Genomic DNA, 17485 nt, shown 5'->3' with positions numbered 1-17485 from the left:
AAAAACCGGTTAATTTGAAGGAATCCCTTTTCACAGTCTATAACTTCGTGTATTCGTGTATTATGCAAATAAATTCAATCGTGACTTCCTAAAAACAACCCAAGGTATTTACAAACAAAACCTAACAACGCCACCGGGGCATCTATTGCAACATGAAGCGGAACAGGCCATCCATCTCGACCCACTGTCGACCACACTTCTTCAGATAGCTATCAACCACGCCTTTGACAGTACCAAATCTAGTCCGGTTGAACTCGGCAAGAGCAGCAATGCTGTCCTTCTTTTCGCCCGTTTCCTTTTCGGCGGAGATCTTAGCCTTGTCGACATCCCAGAGACCGGCGAAGTAGAGAAGCTGGTTGTAGATTGCCTTCTCCGAGAATTCATACGACATGCGACCCAGACAGCCTTCTGCGCGACCCCGGGGACCTAGACAGCGGTGTCCGTAGACACTGATCTGCCGGGTGCGGTTTCCACACGATGAATCATCACACACCAGCCACCCTTCATAGTATCGTGAAGTCTGTTCGCGGATCTGGTTCTCGACTTGAGCGACGATGTTCAAAACTGAGAACGGTTTTTGACAGGCTTGGTTTGAGCAAACGATGCCATGGGCGGTGCACATGTCAGATGAAACTACCAGCCCTTCAAACACGGAGCGCTCCTTGCAGAACCGGCACTTCAAGGAGAGTCGAGTGGCGTTGGCAAATCGGACCGAGTCTGGGATCTGGGATTCGAGAGGTGTGATTTCCGCATTTTGTTGACTGTTGGAGCTGGAAGTGTTGATCTGGTACTTGCGTGTGTCGAGACCCAAGCATTCAGCAAGGCGGACGGCGTCAGTTCCTGGAATGGGGGCGCAGAGACGCTCAATGGGAGGGAAGATCTGCTTCAGAATGTAGAACTCGACATCCGGTTTCAATCCCGAGTCGCTCTTCATCACATCTTGTGGGCTGTACGATCGTTTGGCGGGTGGCAGAGACGATGTTTCCGAGTCTCCATTGGTCACAATATATGAGATGACATCGTTTGGTCGAACATTTTTGCCTCTGGCAATGTCCCGCAAGGCAACTTGAGCGGGAGGCATGCTTTCCTTGTTGGGGTATTCCTGAGGTCTTTTTGAGAGTTTCTGGGGAAATTAGCACATGTAATCCTGGAGGTTATGGGTCTACTCACAGTGTAGATCACGTATTTCTGGACAGGTATCGTGTATTCCTTCATCCTCTCCGCCAGTTCACGCAGGTACTCGTGGACCTTGTTGAGAACGACCTCTTGATCTTCTCCAGAAAGAATCTCGTTGAGAAGCTTTGACGAAACTTCCTTCGACAGAGCACAGTATTCACGTCGCTTCATGTCAAGACCCTTGACCTCGAGCTTCTCGACATACTTGCCATCCACTTCAGTCAGATTGACAGCGGCATACTTCTTCTTCGCGTGAAGCAAAAGCCGACGGAAGACATTGTCAATGTCGATCTCGAGTAATCGATACCGTTCATTGACTGCTTTCTTGAATTCCTCGCCAACTTTGAGAGCATCACTCATGTTCTCCATATTCGTGTTGATCATGACGGAGTCAGTATCACCATAGATGACCCGCAACTGTTGGCTTTCTGCCAATTCCTTGGTGTTTCTCAGAATCTCACGTCCCTTGAAGGTGGTGAGCATTGCCAAAGGTCGGGCGTAGAATCGACTCTGTGTGTATCCCAAACATCCGTACATGGAGTTGGCAGTCAATTTGAAGGCCAGCTGCTTGGTGTCCCATAATGCCAGTTGTTCGGGTGTGGCGCGCTTGTCCTTCATCAACTTCTTCACTTCGCGTCGACGACCGACCAATGTGGCAATCAACCGAGGAAGAAGACCTTGCTCCTGATCCGAGGACGGAACATCGGGCACCTTTTCCTCGTTCTCATTCTCAGACTATTTGCACGTCAGTAAGTTGGATCGAGAAGAAGCGACGTATCCTACCGTGGCTGTTCGGTCAACAGTAGTAAAGCAGATGTTGTACTCCTGAATGATACTGGGGTACAGACTGTTGAAATCCATGACAAGGATGAATCTGTCGTAAAGACCCTTTTCAGGCTCGAAGACAAGACCACCCTTGAACTTGTCTTTCTTTTTCTTGTCAACAGCCTCGTCGTCATCTCCTTCTTGGCTCTGTTCCTCTGCCTTCTGAAGCCGGGAGGAATACTTGTCGGGACAGATGTACTTGTTGCGATGGAACTCGTGCAGCAGAATGTATTCGTTCCGTTCAGCACGGGTACCACTCAGCGTGCGTGCCCACGAGTTACCAGCAATGTTAGTCAAAACTTTTGTCAGCGGCAGCATCTGGAGGCGTAGAACCAATGCAGCAACAAAATATGTATCCATGTCACAATGATTGACAAAGTTCATGAGGCCTTCTTTTGTGTTCGCCCAAGTCTTCAGGGCAGCTTCAACGTCCAGTTCCTGTCGTGCATTGCCTGGGCCAAGGTAGAGCTGGCACATTTCGCTCAAACTCCATGATTGACACTTCATCATGAGAGACTGGTTGTTGTTAGCTCTGTTTGCCGCCACATTGGATGGGAAAAGCTTACCTTGCCCATATCATTGCCAATATCACACATCAATCTTCCAGCGATCAATTGTCTCTCCGCAAAGAAGTTGCCTCCCTTGTTGAAATGCTTGGGCCAATCACCGCGTCTGAGACGTCCGATCCGGTGCCAGCCAGGCGTCTTCTTCTCGCGCATTCTGCTGAGAAGAATGCCCAAGTCAACATCCTGTAGCTGGTGACCCATGATCACATCGGGGTCCATCTTTTCAAACAGTGCCAAAAACTTGCTAAGCAAAAACTGCTCGGACTTTTCCATTATGATAGTTCCGCGCTGCTGCTTTGCCTCTGCTTCAAAGTGCATCGGATATGACCCACTAGCAGGGCGCATGACAGTGAATGTCTTGCATGGGAGCTTCTCTGGGGGTGTGGTATCGGTAAGAGAGACGTCCTCATACACTCTGGCACTCGCCACCAATATCTCCTGCTTGTTTTCTTTGACATTGAGTTGTGTTCGGAAAGCAAGACTCATAAAGGTCAATGGGGGAGTATCCAGATTTTCGGAGTCTGACACGGGGCTGATGAGTGCGGGTTTGGTGGCCTGGCATTCGAACTTGCACCAAGAGGCGTTGGTCACAGCGGCAAAGTCAGCTTGGTCGATCTTGAGCCAGCACGGGCCCATGATGTTCTTCCACAGCACGAATTGTTCGAACAGCGAGGTGTTTGTGCCGAAAACATTAGAGAATGTCTCTCCTTTGGTCTCCATTGGCAAGACGGGTTTGTCGTAAGGGTACAAGAGCTTGAGATAGTCTGTCTCCTCTTTTGGTACTCCCGGCATTTCAAAGGCATACTTGCGCTTCGAAGGCTTGATCTTGTGCATGCCGACTTTGAGCCTCGTCATCATCTCATCAACCTCGGAGTAGACATCTTCCATGCCAACTTCTTCCTCGGTCGCCCGTCCATGCTTGTGGCGGTATTCACGAGGAAGGAAGAACAGCTTTCGCAGAATGTTGTCAATCTTCACAAAGGCACTGGTGTAGGTTCCGTCCTTCTTGTTCTTAACTTTTCCAAATAGACAAAGACTACCATTGACTTCCGTGTAGTCCAGCCAGAATATGCGCAGACTGCCATCCTCTTCAACAACGTCCTGGGCACTAAGCTTGCCGAAAGACCGCATTTCCGGAGCTGCGCTGTTGAGAACATTCAACTTGTTGCGCACGTCGTTCCAAGAGGCATCCATGACTTGTGGCATGGACTTGACGGGAGACGAGCTTGCGGGTTCAGCAACAGCCTCTGGCTTGATCTTCGGAGGCGGCCTGCTGCCGGTCATATTGATGGTTTCCGCCTTGACACCAGAGTCTCCTGTCACCTCTGCGACGTCCATGAGATCTATGTCGTCGTCTTCAGGCTGTTCGGGCTTGACGATGGCGGTGTTCTTACGCTCAACTGCTTTGCTGATTGGAGAGGAGGGCAAAATGTCGCTCATGGGGACGTCATCATCGGGCATCGGGAGAGGGCCATCGTCGAGGTCGTCGGAATGGAGGGCTTGGTCTTTCATTGGTGAGCTTGGCATGTCGTTCTCGTCTGGCACGCGGGCCTTCTCGCGGCGACGCTTTTCGGACAGTGGTGGGGAGAGAACGCGAACTTTGCGGCGGGCCTCTGACTTGACGACGTTTCGAGTCGGGGCGTGTCTTGAGACAACGTTGGTGTCGACTTCTCCGAGGAGATCGGCCATGAATGCGTCATCCTCTGCAGTAGCAACGGGCTAGATTGGTACTCCCATTAGCACGAGCACCCTAGAGGCCAAAATAATTCACTTGCCTTGGGCTTAGGGGCGGCAGACGCCGCTTGTCCTTGGTTAAAATATTTGGAGATGCCATTGTTCATTTTTTGCTTGCGCTGCTGCTCCTCCTCTCTTTTTCGTTTGGCGGCCTTGCCGCGTGCTGGCAATTCATCGCTGTCATCACTGGCGTATTCAGCTGTCTGTTCATTCCAGACTTCACGACCGTCGTCCGCATATCCGGCACCGTTATCATCGACAACAAAGTCGTCCTGGTCGAGTCGGTTTCGAATGACTTTCTTGTAGCCATCGTCGTCCACTTCATCGTAAATGTCGCCTTGGTCCTCGACCTCGTATGTTGAAATTCGCTTCTTCCCTGAGGCGCGAAGGGCCCTCAGTTCGGCCAATCTCTCGGCCTTTGTAGGCATTGCGATTTGTATTAGAGACCACTGCCCAGCGATTCGATGGATGTGGGCAGAGAAAACCGAATTGAATCGATAATTGTTGCGGGGAAGAAAGGGCGAGGAAAGCGGCGCGTAATTAATCCAGGTACGCGACCCAACGCGTAGAATCGCGTCCGTGCGGATTGGCCAGCAGATTTTATTATGTCAGATTGTCTAATTGCTTCTGCCTCAGGCGGCAATATCGTGCCCTAATTTAGGAAAGTCTTGGATTTTTCAACATAGCTTGTAGAATTTCCAACTATGTGTCATTATGAGCTAGAGAGAATGCCGATGAAAGAGCCATCTGGGCAGATCATAGGCTTTAGCCATGAACTGGTTACTTCCACGGCAAGCGGCACTGAATTTACAAGCTCTGTTTCCATATGCAGGTTCCCTCCAGAGCTTCTTCATTCAGATCACTCATTTTCATTTCATTTTGAACGCCCATTTAGGCGCCTGAATCTCATTGGAGTGGCTCATATATAAAGGCTGTATCATATAGATTGCGCCAAAATCAAGATATCGGATGTACATTCAGTAGGGATGTCCTTTCACGGCCTGCCTGTTCTAAATTCACATTCATTAAGCTTAGTACAGATGTTGTCACACGAAATTCATGAACCAAGATATTGGGAGCTTCCAAGGCTTCCAAGGGTTTGTTCTTATATCATGCTGCTACTTGCAAGTTCACACAGGGCTCTCTATGCATCACCACTCGAAATGTTAGGACATTTGAGTGATATATCCAGATTTCCGTCTGGGTAATAGTTTTTGTGGAATGAAGCGAATAAACCAGGTGATCGCACGCAGGTCCACGGGCGCTGATGGCTTTATCATGGAAAAGAATAGCTTGACAACTTTTACAGCCCTGTAGCAGGTTTCGTCTCATTAAGCTACTCTGATTTCACATGAGCACAAGAGCTTGGTAAATTGAGTGGCATTCTATGTCAATCAGAAGACATTAGACCGGTTCAGGACCTTCAATGGCATCATTGGATGAGCCAACACTTCAGGAAGATCTCAAAGCGCCTGGAGCTTCGGCTAGATGGGAGAGAAGTTGATGAGGACTACCCGCTTGGCTTCGAGACAATCAGCGCCTTTGCGACACCCTGGTCATTGAGACGTAACGTGCCAACGGCATCTCCCGGCTTCAGAGGATCAAGATCATTGTGCGAGAGGACTCGTTCATCGCAGTCCCAAACCAAGCTCTTCATTTCGTATAGGTCTCCATATTTCTTCCCATTAAGGCAGAGTTAGCAACCACTCCTTCAACTGGAGTCGTGTTTGATCGATGGCTTTGGTAGTGATGAGGGATTCCCAAGGTGTACTGTTGGTCTTCTTCAACAAAGCTTCATCGCTGCTGGTTGCTTCGCTCGATGTCATCTAGGACCTCGATCCTCATTTTGCTCGCCTTTGCTCCTCTCTGCTCGCTAGGGCTTGTCTTGGACTTGGCAGGCTTCTTCTTGGTTCGGTTTCGCGCCATTGCAAGAAGCACTGAATAAGAGATTATGATGCCACTTGACATTCAATTTCATGACTGGAAAAGCTCGGTGGCCCAGGAATGTATGTACCTGCTTATGAGCGAGGTTACAGGGAAGTCAGAACGAGGGAAGAGATTTGATGGTTGACAGAATTGATGACTCCCAGGTGCTGGATGTGGCCTGCGTAGCATTCTGAGAAGGATATGGGGCCAGTGAGTGATGTTGGTCTGGCAGAGAGGCAGTTGAATCGTTTGACAGAAAGATCTTGATGCAGTTGATTCGCTCAGCTTTTGATGCACTATGCACTTCACATTGTGTTCAGCCTTGGAATAAACTCTGATGCTGGACCCTGGTGCACCAGCTCTGGCAGTAAGTATATGTGAACGATGGTTTCTGACCATTTAAAGCGAACAAACACACGCTATCAATGGTGCTGTGTGGCGTTGTGGAAGATTTTCAATGGTAGAAATGACAATGGAGGAATCGAAGGGTGCCTCATGGCGCGGTCTAATATTGCCGGCTCCTCTTGGCTTGGTCCTGTGTAGGATCCTTCAAGGTTGCTGCATAGTACACGATAGAAAGCTCGGCATCGAGGGACTGGGGTCAAACTGAAGGTTTCGATACTTCGTCTACTCAAGGTTCGGGCAGGTCAGTAATTCAAGGTCAGGCCTCAAAGCAAAAACATGTACTCCGTACTCGAGTTCATAGAGCAAGATTAATAGTTATAGCTCCAAACACAAAAATTGAACAAGATAAAACCCAGTATCATTGAGTAGATTTTCCTGGCTATGCTAGGTATTTTTTCCAGCCGTGCAGAACAGCGCCAGTGAAAAACATAGGATATCCATCCTCAACACAAGGCACCGAACAACAACTAGAGGCCATTATCATCAAGACCTCTAGCCCGGTCCTCTGATCTCATGCATGAACAGTTTTACCGATCAAAAACCGCTCAATACACATCAACCCCGGCACCTCCCAAAGTCCCGAGTCCACCAAGAAGTCATGGAAATGAGTCGTGATAAAAAAACAGACGGAGACAGACATGTTCCACTTCCTTCTCGTTGCCGTTGTAAACTTTTCTTTTTCCCTTTCGCCACGTAACAAGGTATAAGAGAGAAGAAAAATTTAACGGTAAGACTTCTGGTAGCGGGAGCGAGCACCGCGACCACCGAACTTCTTGGGCTCGGTGCGACGGTTGTCGGCAACCAGGAGTGTGCGGTCGTACTGAGCAAGAGCCTGCTTGAGCTGGTTCTTGGAGTGCTCATCGACGTACTTCTGGTAGTAGGCGACGATGGACTTGGCGATGGCCTGACGGATGGCGTAAACCTGGGAAGTGTGACCACCACCGGTGACGCGGACACGGATGTCGACGCCAGCGAACTTGTCAACACCGACAATCAGGAGGGGCTCGTAGACCTATAAATTTTGATCGTCAGAATCATGGCCAGCATTCATTTCCTCCTAGCCGGCTGTTTGCGATGTGCGAATCGATGTTTCGTTCGGCGTTGCGGAGTGTTGCAGGAGCGATTGTGCGTACCTTGAAGCGGAGGATCTCGGGCTGGACCAGGGAGAGGGGCTGGCCGTTAACCTTGACGAGGCCCTTGCCTTGCTGTAAATAGTCTCAGTATGCTGCCTTTCGTGAACGTGTCTGATTTCCACCCCCGATCGCGCAATGCGTTGTTTCGTGTATATCCTTCCAAAATTCAATTTCGACGTCCGGCTTTCTCATTCCGTTGCACAATTCCTTCCACTGATTTCCTTCCAGATATTCCGAAACAACGTATTGGGATCGATGGTGGGTGTAGGCGTCATCATACCTTGCAGTGGGCGACAGCGGTGGCTATTGAAAATTAAACATGTCAGCGCACGGGTTCCACGAGTCTTGGGGATTTCAAAAAGGGGAGAGCGTACCCGTCTTCTTCTTGCCGAAGCATTGCACACTCGGGACGGAAGCCATGGTGGATAGAATGGCCCTTGTTGTCGTGGGGAGGAGTGTGTTGTCGATGTAGAGAAAGAGAGCACAAAATGCACTGTTGCCCGGCGTGTGGCTCGCTAGAAGTGGACCCACGGCGATGTAATTGGCCAGGGCTAGGGCTAGATCATGTGATGCCCTCTTTACTCCATATCACGTGATACCTTGGGAAAGAGACATTTAGGTTCAGACTATGACCTTTCGGGTAGGATCTGACTATGACCGAACTACGTACGGGGTATGAAGTACTCTTTGGCAACAATTTGAACCTATTCGAGAGTTTTCGTCCTGCGATGCGAGGCTGTTCCCAAAATCTTGACTTCTTCCCTATTTACCAGCCCCTTTTGGCAATGAACGAGGAGACCTCTGTACTCCTGTGCAAGGTATGTCTGATTCACTGGCAATGTGAACTTACGCAGTGATATGGTTGGGTGAAGGCTGCAGAAGCTGTAGGAGAAGGGTTGAAGGCACATGACTGCCCCAAAAAATCGGTATCAGCTGGCAAATCGAGTGAAAACTAAGATTTACTCTACTTGATTCCTTTTCTGGCCCATATGGGTCCGCAGGAAGTCGAAACGATTTGAAGAAATGGAGAGTACGCTGGATTAATAGTGGCATTTAGTTAGTTAAGTGATGGTTGGCCAATAAAATAAAATCTTAGCCAAGCTCCGTTTGCATACGGAGTACTCCGTAGAAGATGACCCGGGGACATGTACATTGTAGATAATCGTACTAACTTGAGGCGATCTCTGTTCCATCAATATGGCAACCTACCTTACCTGAAGCAGCTTCAAAATTCATTTCCATCGAATAAGTGCAGTGGTAACAAGGCACCTGAGCATCGGGTCTGTAAAGGGCTGTAGCCTCGGGTCCACCATATGTCCCAACAAGGCTAGCGCAACACGGGACTTGCAGTCACATGACCATCGGAGAACTTCGACGCGGGCTGGGCGACCAGATACAGAGGACGCTGAGATCATTCTTTATCTCGGATTTGGGCACTGGGTCTCTACGATAATTGGAGATCATCAATTGAACTCAATCCCCTAATTTCCCGTCCAACTCCCCCCAACCTGTGCACGATCTCCGTGATACAAGATGTCGCAACTCGTTGGCAAGGTAAATAACTTCAATGCGGAGTCTTCCGGTGCACCCCCAATCTAACCACCCATCCCTCAGACCCGTCTCGCCTACTCGCGCACATGGCACTATGTCGACGCCGGATCCGATGAACGTGCTCTCGGCCGCCTGGCCTCGTCGATCGCCCTCGTCCTCATGGGCAAGAACAAGCCAATCTACGACCCCTCGACAGACTGCGGCGACTACGTGGTCGTTGTTGGATGCCACGATCTCAAGACGACGGGAAAGAAGCGATTCCAGAAGAAGTACTACACTCACACGACACGGCCTGGTAGCTTGAAGAGCATGACGATGGACCAGATGTTCGCTAAATGGGGCGGTGGTGAAGTGCTGCGCCGCGCAGTCAAGGGCATGCTGCCCAAGAACCGTCTCCAGGATTCCCGCTTGGCTCGTTTGAAGAGTAAGTTTGCATTGATGCCGGAAATCAGTCATGACTCGAACTTGGCTTATTGCTATCCTTTTCTTGTTGCACTGGCTAACATAAATTCCGCAGCTTTCGAGGGCGCCGACCACCCGTACAAGGACAACATCGTCAAGTTCGGCAACCAATCAGTGATTGGCAACCTGTCTGAAGTTCAGGAGGCGTTCAAGGTGGCCGCTACCAAACCCACCGCATAGAGCTATTCCCCATTCCTATTCTGTCATTTATCTGGACGGACTCCGACAGAGTCCTGTCTGTCTGTATTCTATTTCCTGCGATGTTATGATCCAACCGCAAAAGCGCATTGGTGCGGAGTCCATTTGGGATGCTTTTGATTATCTGCCATGTCGACTGGCTAGAGCTTCCGACTTTCGAGCATGGTTCCTTTTGAAATGTACTTCTAGCACATAAAATCAATATACCACGTACTATACTACCAAAATTTTGCTGCTGATATTTGTCTGCTTCTATTTGGTCTGATGAATCAAAGACAATGTACCTGTATTGCAATTGAGGTGTCTAGCCCCGGAGGTATAGGTGGATATATGTACACAAGAAAAAATGCGCTAGCGCGTCTGTCGGAGCTCGCCGACGATCCAAAGAGTCCCAACTCGATGGGCATTTACAACTTAGCCTTCTGGCCGGCACGGCCAACGGTGCACTTGATAAGACCGTTGGGATTGGACTGGGGCGCATAAACCTCGGCATCCTTGCCGGTGTTCTTAAGGCCCTTGTGCCAGCTGAGATCTACAATCGCAAACGTTAGTCCAGGTCCAATGATTCTGAGATGGGAGGGTTAGAAACGTACCGATTTCAAAGTAGTGGTTGTTGGGCAGCGAATACTCAACAGTGTCTACCAGGGGCGCAGCAGCGAGGATCAGATCCGCCATCTTATACATGGTCGCCTGGACCGAGGCGCTGTTGTCCTCGGCGAAGGTCTTGAGTGTGATGTTGCGCGCGGCATCATAGGCAGCATTGAACTTCTCGAAGTGGGCCTTCACCTCGGCGAGGCCACCGAAGCGACGCCACTGCCAGTTGGCCACGACGTCGGTGCTGAGAATGCGATCCCAGGTCTCCTTGAGTGTGGTGTACTCATCGCGGAGGAAGCCCCAGAACTGGGAGCCGGTGCTCTTCAGCACGGTCAACCCGTTGATGGAGGAGTTGATGTCGATACCCTTGCCTTCTACGACATCGACCTTGGTGTTGCGGGTCTCGCTGCCGGGCTTGGTGAAGGAGTGTGCGTGGGGCTTGCCGTCGACTTCCATGCGCTCCCAGCGGTGGGTCACGATGTCAACGTGCGCCGCGTGGATGTGGCTATACTTCTCGATGAAGTGTGTGCCCAGAATTGAACCGAACAGCTCCGGAGGAGTCACGGGGTTCTGCTTGGCTGTGATGTAGATTGTGTTCTTGATTGAGTCGGTTGCGACAACGACGCTGTTATCGGCCTTGGTGTAGCTGCGGGAAGTCCGGTTAGCTTCAGCGATGCGATAAGGGTGCTGAGGGTCTTACGAGGTCTCGATGTCACCCTCCAGAAGGACGCAGACAGTCATTTCCACCACCGTCTGGACACCGGTCTTCTCATCGCGGTGCACCTTGTAGACGCGGACATTGTCCTTGCCGTAGCGCGCAGCTGCCAATGCGGACATGATGGATTTATGGGAGAGAATATAAGAGGGATCGTAAGGAGAGAGAGAACTTATTAGAAACTTGTATTGAAGAGATTCAGCTGCCAGCAGACTTATATATGTGGATGTGGAATAGAAATGTAGAAGCATCGGCGGCCTCCGATGGCCGCGGGTGACCGCCCACTTGCCTCAAATCCCGATCTTATCGCTGATAGCTTCGTATGGTCTGACTGGGTCATAGCACTCTTAGCTCTTTGGACACTCACTGGTCACTGGCCCTCACCTTCTCTAAGGCTTATTATTCATTTTGGAGAGGAATGCAGTCTTTTCTTCCCCAGAATTCGGATGAGCCGCAATGTGGAGATCAACGTGCAGCAATTTTCCGTGTCCGGATCCCGAATTTCCGACGTCCGAGCATTAAGACCTTCAAGTCAAATCCCTTGTGGGCTTTGCTCATGGGCTGATGTCTGACCTCTGAGATCCCGAACTCCACAGCCCGGCGACCTCCACTGCGGAGGGCTGCGCCGTTTCGCTCACTGCTTACTACGAGCGACAAGGTGGTACAGCACGAGGAAATGCCATCTTGGCTACTGCTCAGAACGTGAGATCGTTTGGTATCTCGGTCATGTGTAGTGTCTGCAAACCTCCGACATAAACCTTGAAGTCTGATGATTCGCCGTCATCTTGCGCGCGGTATGGAATTTGTCAAGAGCAATGGCAATATATATCTCCCACATATACCAGGATCCCTGAGGCGGACCTGGGTGATCTCTACATGATACCGACAAAGTCCAGAACTCAGGAAATATTTCAAATTACGACCGGCGGTGAAAGAGCCTCAGCACACACGGAAAATACGTCCGTACGCGCTGGAGATGCGTGGCCCGTCCGTTTACAGCATATATAGGTTTCAATAACGACCAATCCCGCGCTCACATGGTCCTCGTTTGACCAACTCATCCCGAGGCAAGTTGCAGTACGACCCGAGACATCTCATGGGATCAGCCGCCTCGCCACGTCGTGCAGGCTTAAAGCAGGATATCACCAAAGTGGAAACCAGGATGGTATTTCACAAAGACAGTATTGCTTTGTGAACCGGTTCCTTGGCACTAAAAATAACCAAGTTAGAGCACTGTATTATCCAATGAAGCATATAAGCCAAGCATCGACAACGACGAAGTAGCATAATCCAGGTCAGATGAAGAGTTGCGTTTCAGCTCAATGGACCAAACAAGGAAGTCAAGTATAGAAACGCTTCCAAGGAGGATTGCCAAGAAGCCCGATCTCCAGTCTGATTGGAAATCCTCGAATCGGAGGTCGAGGCTGATGCCATGCCTGCAACGTCGATCTGACGAATCTTGTATGCAGTGCACCAGTTTCAAGCCCTGCCTCGTATAAGCCTTCATTATGGCTATTGATTGGGCGGGAGAGATGTGAAGTGAGCGGAGATCGGGCGAAGACTTGCCGATTTGAAAACGTGGTGGGATGACGGGGTGCTCTTTGTTTAACAAAGAGCTTCCACCTGCCTACTTCGGTAATGAGTGAGCTTCAGAATCTGTTTTGCCTTTGTTCGAAAAAAGTATTGTACACGCGTGAGCGTAGATATATTCAATGTGAGTTGTTGTTGATGGAAAGTCTTCAGCCTCGATTTTGACATCGCCTAAGAATGCGTGACTTTGAAAGGTTCAAAAGGACAAGACGCAAGCGACGTCCATGGCTGTTGAGTATTAGATCATCAACAAGCTTTATCATTGGCGCCGTTTGGATGTCCACGTTCACGGTATGTGAGACTGATCTGTCCGCGCATAACTGACTTCTGAATGAACCAGGAATTCCTACTGTATGCCATGGTAAGTCCCATGTGATTCCCCGAGGAGTCGGACCTGAATCAAGTTTACAGATAGTCCCCGTCATGCCAACAGCGCTCGTAACGCGAGCCGGAATCGACTATAATCACCGTATGGCTCCATAGGCCAATTTCACTGCTGCGACTAACAATCTAATCAGGAGAGTATTGGGTCAGTGTTCTTCTCATGTGCGAGGCTGGCACATCGTTGTTAATGTGCCCCATCTTCGGCTATCTGGTGGACCGCGGCCGGACGCGCCGTCTTCCTTTCATCGGGGCACTGGTGGTCCTCACCGGGTGTATGGTAATCTTGCAATTAGCGCATTCGATAGCTGGGTTCGTCGCCGCACGTCTTTTCCAAGGCATCGCAGGCGCACTGGTAGTGGTAGCGGCGTTTGCCCTCATCGGTGACGCTGTACCGCAAGATCGCCTTGGCCAGACAATAGGATACCTGGGGTCCGCGATTGCGTCGGGGTTCCTGCTGGGCCCGTTTCTCGGAGGCATTGTCTACAATGCTGGTGGATATGATGCAGTTTTCTGGTTTGCATATCCGATTCTAGCATTGGACATGGTCATGCGGCTTGTTCTGGTTGAGAAGAAAGTCGCTGCTCAGTGGGATGGATTAAGTGAAGAGTCCGATTCGGAGGCGCATTCGCGCGTTCCACGCGTTGAACCACCGCAGCTTCAACCGCAGCCACAGATCAGAAGAAGGGGACTTGTGATGTTCCGTATGCTTAAACAACGCAGGGTGTTGATCTCATCGTGGGCCCTTCTCGTCCAGGGACTGTTGCTCTCTGCCTTTGATGCGGTATGCTCATGCGAACTTCAGAATGAATAACTGGCTGACCACATAGACTCTACCAATCTTCGTTGAAGCGACATTTGGCTGGAACGCGCTCGGTATGGGGCTAATCTTCCTGCCGATGGCAGTCCCCGCCTTCTTCGAGCCGCTATTCGGTTTCATCACGGACCGATTTGGTGGTCGCTTCGTCTCCTTTGGCTGCTTCGTTCTTCTCACGCCTTCCCTCATATGTCTCCGGTTTGTCGGCAAGAACTCTACCGAGCATATCGCCCTCCTAGTTTGTTTGTTATTCCTGACTGGAATTTTCATCCACGCCTGCGCGCCAGCCATGTATGTCGAAACACAGCAAGCACTGACGACCATGGAGCTCAAGAGCCCAGGAATACTGGGCCCCAAAGGCGCAGTGGCGCAGGGGTTCGGGTTGCAGAGTATGTGCCAGTTCGCGGGGGTTTTCTTCGGACCTCTCTGGGGCGGATTTGTGGAGTACCGTTTCGGGTGGGGCGCGATGACGGGCTCTTTGGGAGTTTTGGCAGCCCTCACTGCGATGCCGATGTTATGGCTGGGAGAGAGTGGAGAGAACGAAGATGAAAGGAGCGAAGAGCAGCAAAGTAACTGAATCGAAGGATGGTTACGCAAGTAGGCAACCCTTTTTTTCGGTTTGCCGTTGAGCATCGGGTCGCCTGGACTATCCCAATTAGGCAACTCAAATGTTCTCTGTCGATTGACTACTTTCGTCACTCTCGACTTTGACCTCATCTGTCTCTCTCCTTCTATTCACCATCTTGGTATTTGATTCTTGAACATAAAAGCCTCAAGTCACTTGGACTTTTCTCTCTTCTTTCTCAATCTCGTCCATCGTACTGTAAGTATAACCTCCGACAAGGATCATTCTTGTATCACAACTCGAGCGCATGTGATCTAATTGGACTATTAGTCTTATTGACCCCGGGTCTTTCCCGTTGTCTCAACCCCAAACATTTGATATCTCGACTGTTCATCATTGACCCCCACAATGCCTCCAACCAACAACCTCTGGCACATCAAGCAACGCGAAGAGCAAAACATGGACAAAATCAAGCGATACATCTGTCCATCAGAGACAAGTCCACACATCGCAACACTCCTCAGCTTCCCCTCCGCCCGCTCCACTTTCCCGGAGCTCCACCTCAAGACCAGAAATGAGATCATAAGCCTCGCGACCACAATCGCCGCCTTTGAGCCCGTCCGCCTGCACACAAGACCAGAAGATCTCTCCAGCGCACAAGCCCTGCTATCCGAGCGCAAAGCATCCACGCCAGAACCCCACCTGGCAAATATCACATTAGTCCCCGCACCGACAAACCACTGCTGGATCCGCGACACCGGACCCGTGTACGTGCGCAGCGCCGACGAAGCAGACAAAACCCGCTACGCCATCGATTTTCAGTTCTGCGAATGGGGCCACAAGACTACCGAGCGGATCTACGGCGCCGCCAACTCGCCTGCTGCAGCGACTGCCCTGCAAAATTCACCTCAGCATGCCGACTGGCCGGTAATGGATATTGCAGCCCAGATGGAGAATACGGCGTTTGCGAGTACGGTGCTGGAGATTGAGAATGAAACTGCGCGTTCTCCTGTTACGCGCGTGCAAACGCATCTCAAGCTCGAGGGGGGCGGTATCGAGATTGACGGCGAGGGCACGTTTATGGCGACGGAGAGTAGCATTATCGGCGATGCGCGCAATCCAGGGCTCAGCAAGGCCGAGGTTGAGGATGAGCTGAAGAGGCTGCTTGGCGTGAGTGCATTCGTGTGGTTCCCTGGTCGAATTGGACTGGATGTCACGGATGTGCACATCGATGCCGAGGCGAGGTTTATTCGACCTGGAGTTGTGGTTGTTTGCCGGCCGCATGGCGATGTTGAAGGGGTGCATTGGGAGATTTACAACGAGATCCGGGCGGTTCTGGAGAAGTCTACGGATGCGCGCGGACGCAGGTTCGAGGTTCATGATGTCGTCGAGCCGGATCCCAAGCTGGTGATGGGTCAGCTTCCCGGCGAGGAGGATGCACCGGCGGCTTCCTATGTCAACTTTTACTTTGTTAATGGCGGATTGGTAATGCCTGCATTTGGGGATGTCGAGGCGGACACCAAGGCGTTTGAATTGATCAAGAGCCTTGTCCCGGAGAGGGAGGTGAAGCAGGTTGATGTCAATGCGCTGCCGAGGACTGGGGGTGTGCTGCATTGTGTCACGCAGCAGGTTATGTGATTCAGACAGGATTAGAGAATCAACTCGATTGTAACACCGAGGCTAGAGCAACTAGGTGTACGTAGTCAACCTTAAGACGGGTCTTCTCTGTTGTCTTAACCCCCCTACATCTCTTCGCAGTGGCTCCCAAGCATGTGCTTGATATCTGTTAATGTAAGAAGGTTCATTGTTCAGCATGTGAGATTGCCTAATATCCAGATTCGAGTAAGTTCCGAAGTATCAATAGACAGAATAATAGACAAGAGAGGAGAGAGCAAGTCGGCCCCACAGGCCACAACAGAAAGAAAAGATGTAAGATGTATGTCTTTTTAAGGCATTCCTGTATGAAAGCCTGCAATCAAGGTCCCCAAATCGGTTCACCCAGAAAGAAAAAAAAAATCAAAGATAGATCGAGGAAACGCCCCATCGACGCCGTAAATGCCATGCGCCGAGAGCAAACAGAAGACATGATAATCATAAACCCGGGTCAGAATCAGACCCAGAACCAGAAGCCAAGAGGCCCCTCCCAGTTTCAGTCCAATCTAGAGACTCAGCTGGTCGATGCTCCCTACCCTCCCAGAGCCGCCGAGCCGACCACCACCCTTGGTAACCATGCCGAGACGGTAGAAGCGCTCTTCGCCGGCGGGCGTGCGGCCACCGATATACCACTTCTCAGGCCCGATGGCGTCTCGGAATCCACCCGACCCACTGGAGGAGTCACTCCCGCGGCGCTGGCGATCAGCGGGGCCCCTGTTGATCGGGATGGGGTTTGAGGAGGCGGAGGGTGGCGGAGAGGATTCAGCGTGGTAGTGGTTGGATGTTTGAGCGGAGCCCTGCGTGGCAGTGTGTGTGTGCTGTGTGGCAGTCGCCGAGGCAGAGGTAGAGGCAGTGGACGAGCTGGGCTGGGCTTTTGATGCGATGGCGCGGCTGGAGATCTGTGGAGAGATTTGCGAGCCTACTTGTTGGACCTGTGTGGATTTGTAGGTTGATTGGGCGCGAAAGGCCGCGAGGAAGTTGGAGAGGAATGGACGGTTGCTGGACATGTTGGACATGTTGGACATGGTGGAGATGATATGGGGAAACGGCGGGGAAGGGGAGATTTGAAGATATGTGAGATCCCGAGTTCAACCTTGGGAGTTGCCGATGCCGGAGTTGCTCCAATCATAAGCGGTGGATTATGGACATGACGTTGTGAAGGGAAATTCCGGAATCCTTTCCTTTTCTCCGTTC

The 17485-nt window shown here is 50.9% G+C and overlaps 7 protein-coding genes across 7 annotated transcripts; 3 read left to right on the top strand and 4 right to left on the bottom strand.

Annotated features, from left to right (window-relative positions):
* Nucleotides 1-142: 142 nt before the first annotated feature.
* Nucleotides 143-4729, bottom strand: N7506_007689 (DNA-directed DNA polymerase alpha catalytic subunit POL1; the record flags this gene model as incomplete). Its single annotated transcript, XM_056956982.1, has 5 exons — nucleotides 143-1123; nucleotides 1171-1911; nucleotides 1960-2517; nucleotides 2568-4286; nucleotides 4343-4729. The coding sequence occupies 5 exons, from the start codon at nucleotides 4727-4729 to the stop codon at nucleotides 143-145; spliced, it is 4386 nt and encodes a 1461-aa protein (XP_056811316.1).
* Nucleotides 4730-7353: 2624 nt separating this feature from the next.
* N7506_007688 (40S ribosomal protein uS9) lies at nucleotides 7354-8194 on the bottom strand (the record flags this gene model as incomplete). The annotated part of the gene is made up of 4 exons (XM_056956981.1): nucleotides 8140-8194; nucleotides 8046-8068; nucleotides 7766-7837; nucleotides 7354-7644 (listed from the first exon to the last, which is right to left on the bottom strand). Exons 1-4 carry the CDS (start codon nucleotides 8183-8185, stop codon nucleotides 7354-7356), a joined length of 432 nt encoding a protein of 143 aa, XP_056811315.1. The 5' UTR covers nucleotides 8186-8194.
* A 1104-nt stretch (nucleotides 8195-9298) lies between these two features.
* Nucleotides 9299-9958, top strand: N7506_007687 (mitochondrial 54S ribosomal protein uL13m; the record flags this gene model as incomplete). The annotated part of the gene is made up of 3 exons (XM_056956980.1): nucleotides 9299-9319; nucleotides 9380-9740; nucleotides 9834-9958. 3 exons carry the CDS (start codon nucleotides 9299-9301, stop codon nucleotides 9956-9958), a joined length of 507 nt encoding a protein of 168 aa, XP_056811314.1.
* Nucleotides 9959-10383: 425 nt separating this feature from the next.
* N7506_007686 (urate oxidase) lies at nucleotides 10384-11407 on the bottom strand (the record flags this gene model as incomplete). Its single annotated transcript, XM_056956979.1, has 3 exons — nucleotides 10384-10508; nucleotides 10570-11216; nucleotides 11271-11407. 3 exons carry the CDS (start codon nucleotides 11405-11407, stop codon nucleotides 10384-10386), a joined length of 909 nt encoding a protein of 302 aa, XP_056811313.1.
* A 1645-nt stretch (nucleotides 11408-13052) lies between these two features.
* N7506_007685 (MFS transporter) lies at nucleotides 13053-14650 on the top strand (the record flags this gene model as incomplete). The annotated part of the gene is made up of 5 exons (XM_056956978.1): nucleotides 13053-13166; nucleotides 13216-13236; nucleotides 13287-13344; nucleotides 13394-14040; nucleotides 14087-14650. 5 exons carry the CDS (start codon nucleotides 13053-13055, stop codon nucleotides 14648-14650), a joined length of 1404 nt encoding a protein of 467 aa, XP_056811312.1.
* Nucleotides 14651-15046: 396 nt separating this feature from the next.
* N7506_007684 (agmatine deiminase family protein) lies at nucleotides 15047-16276 on the top strand (the record flags this gene model as incomplete). The annotated part of the gene is made up of 1 exon (XM_056956977.1): nucleotides 15047-16276. One exon carries the CDS (start codon nucleotides 15047-15049, stop codon nucleotides 16274-16276), a length of 1230 nt encoding a protein of 409 aa, XP_056811311.1.
* Nucleotides 16277-16797: 521 nt separating this feature from the next.
* N7506_007683 (uncharacterized protein) lies at nucleotides 16798-17316 on the bottom strand (the record flags this gene model as incomplete). Its single annotated transcript, XM_056956976.1, has 1 exon — nucleotides 16798-17316. The coding sequence occupies one exon, from the start codon at nucleotides 17314-17316 to the stop codon at nucleotides 16798-16800; it is 519 nt and encodes a 172-aa protein (XP_056811310.1).
* Between the last annotated feature and the right edge of the window lie 169 nt (nucleotides 17317-17485).

Source organism: Penicillium brevicompactum (genome assembly GCF_028827555.1).
Source record: "Penicillium brevicompactum strain IBT 35665 chromosome Unknown utg000005l_segment0_segment0, whole genome shotgun sequence".
NCBI classification, from domain to species: domain Eukaryota; kingdom Fungi; phylum Ascomycota; class Eurotiomycetes; order Eurotiales; family Aspergillaceae; genus Penicillium; species Penicillium brevicompactum.
This window is presented reverse-complemented; position numbering and strand designations above follow the sequence as displayed.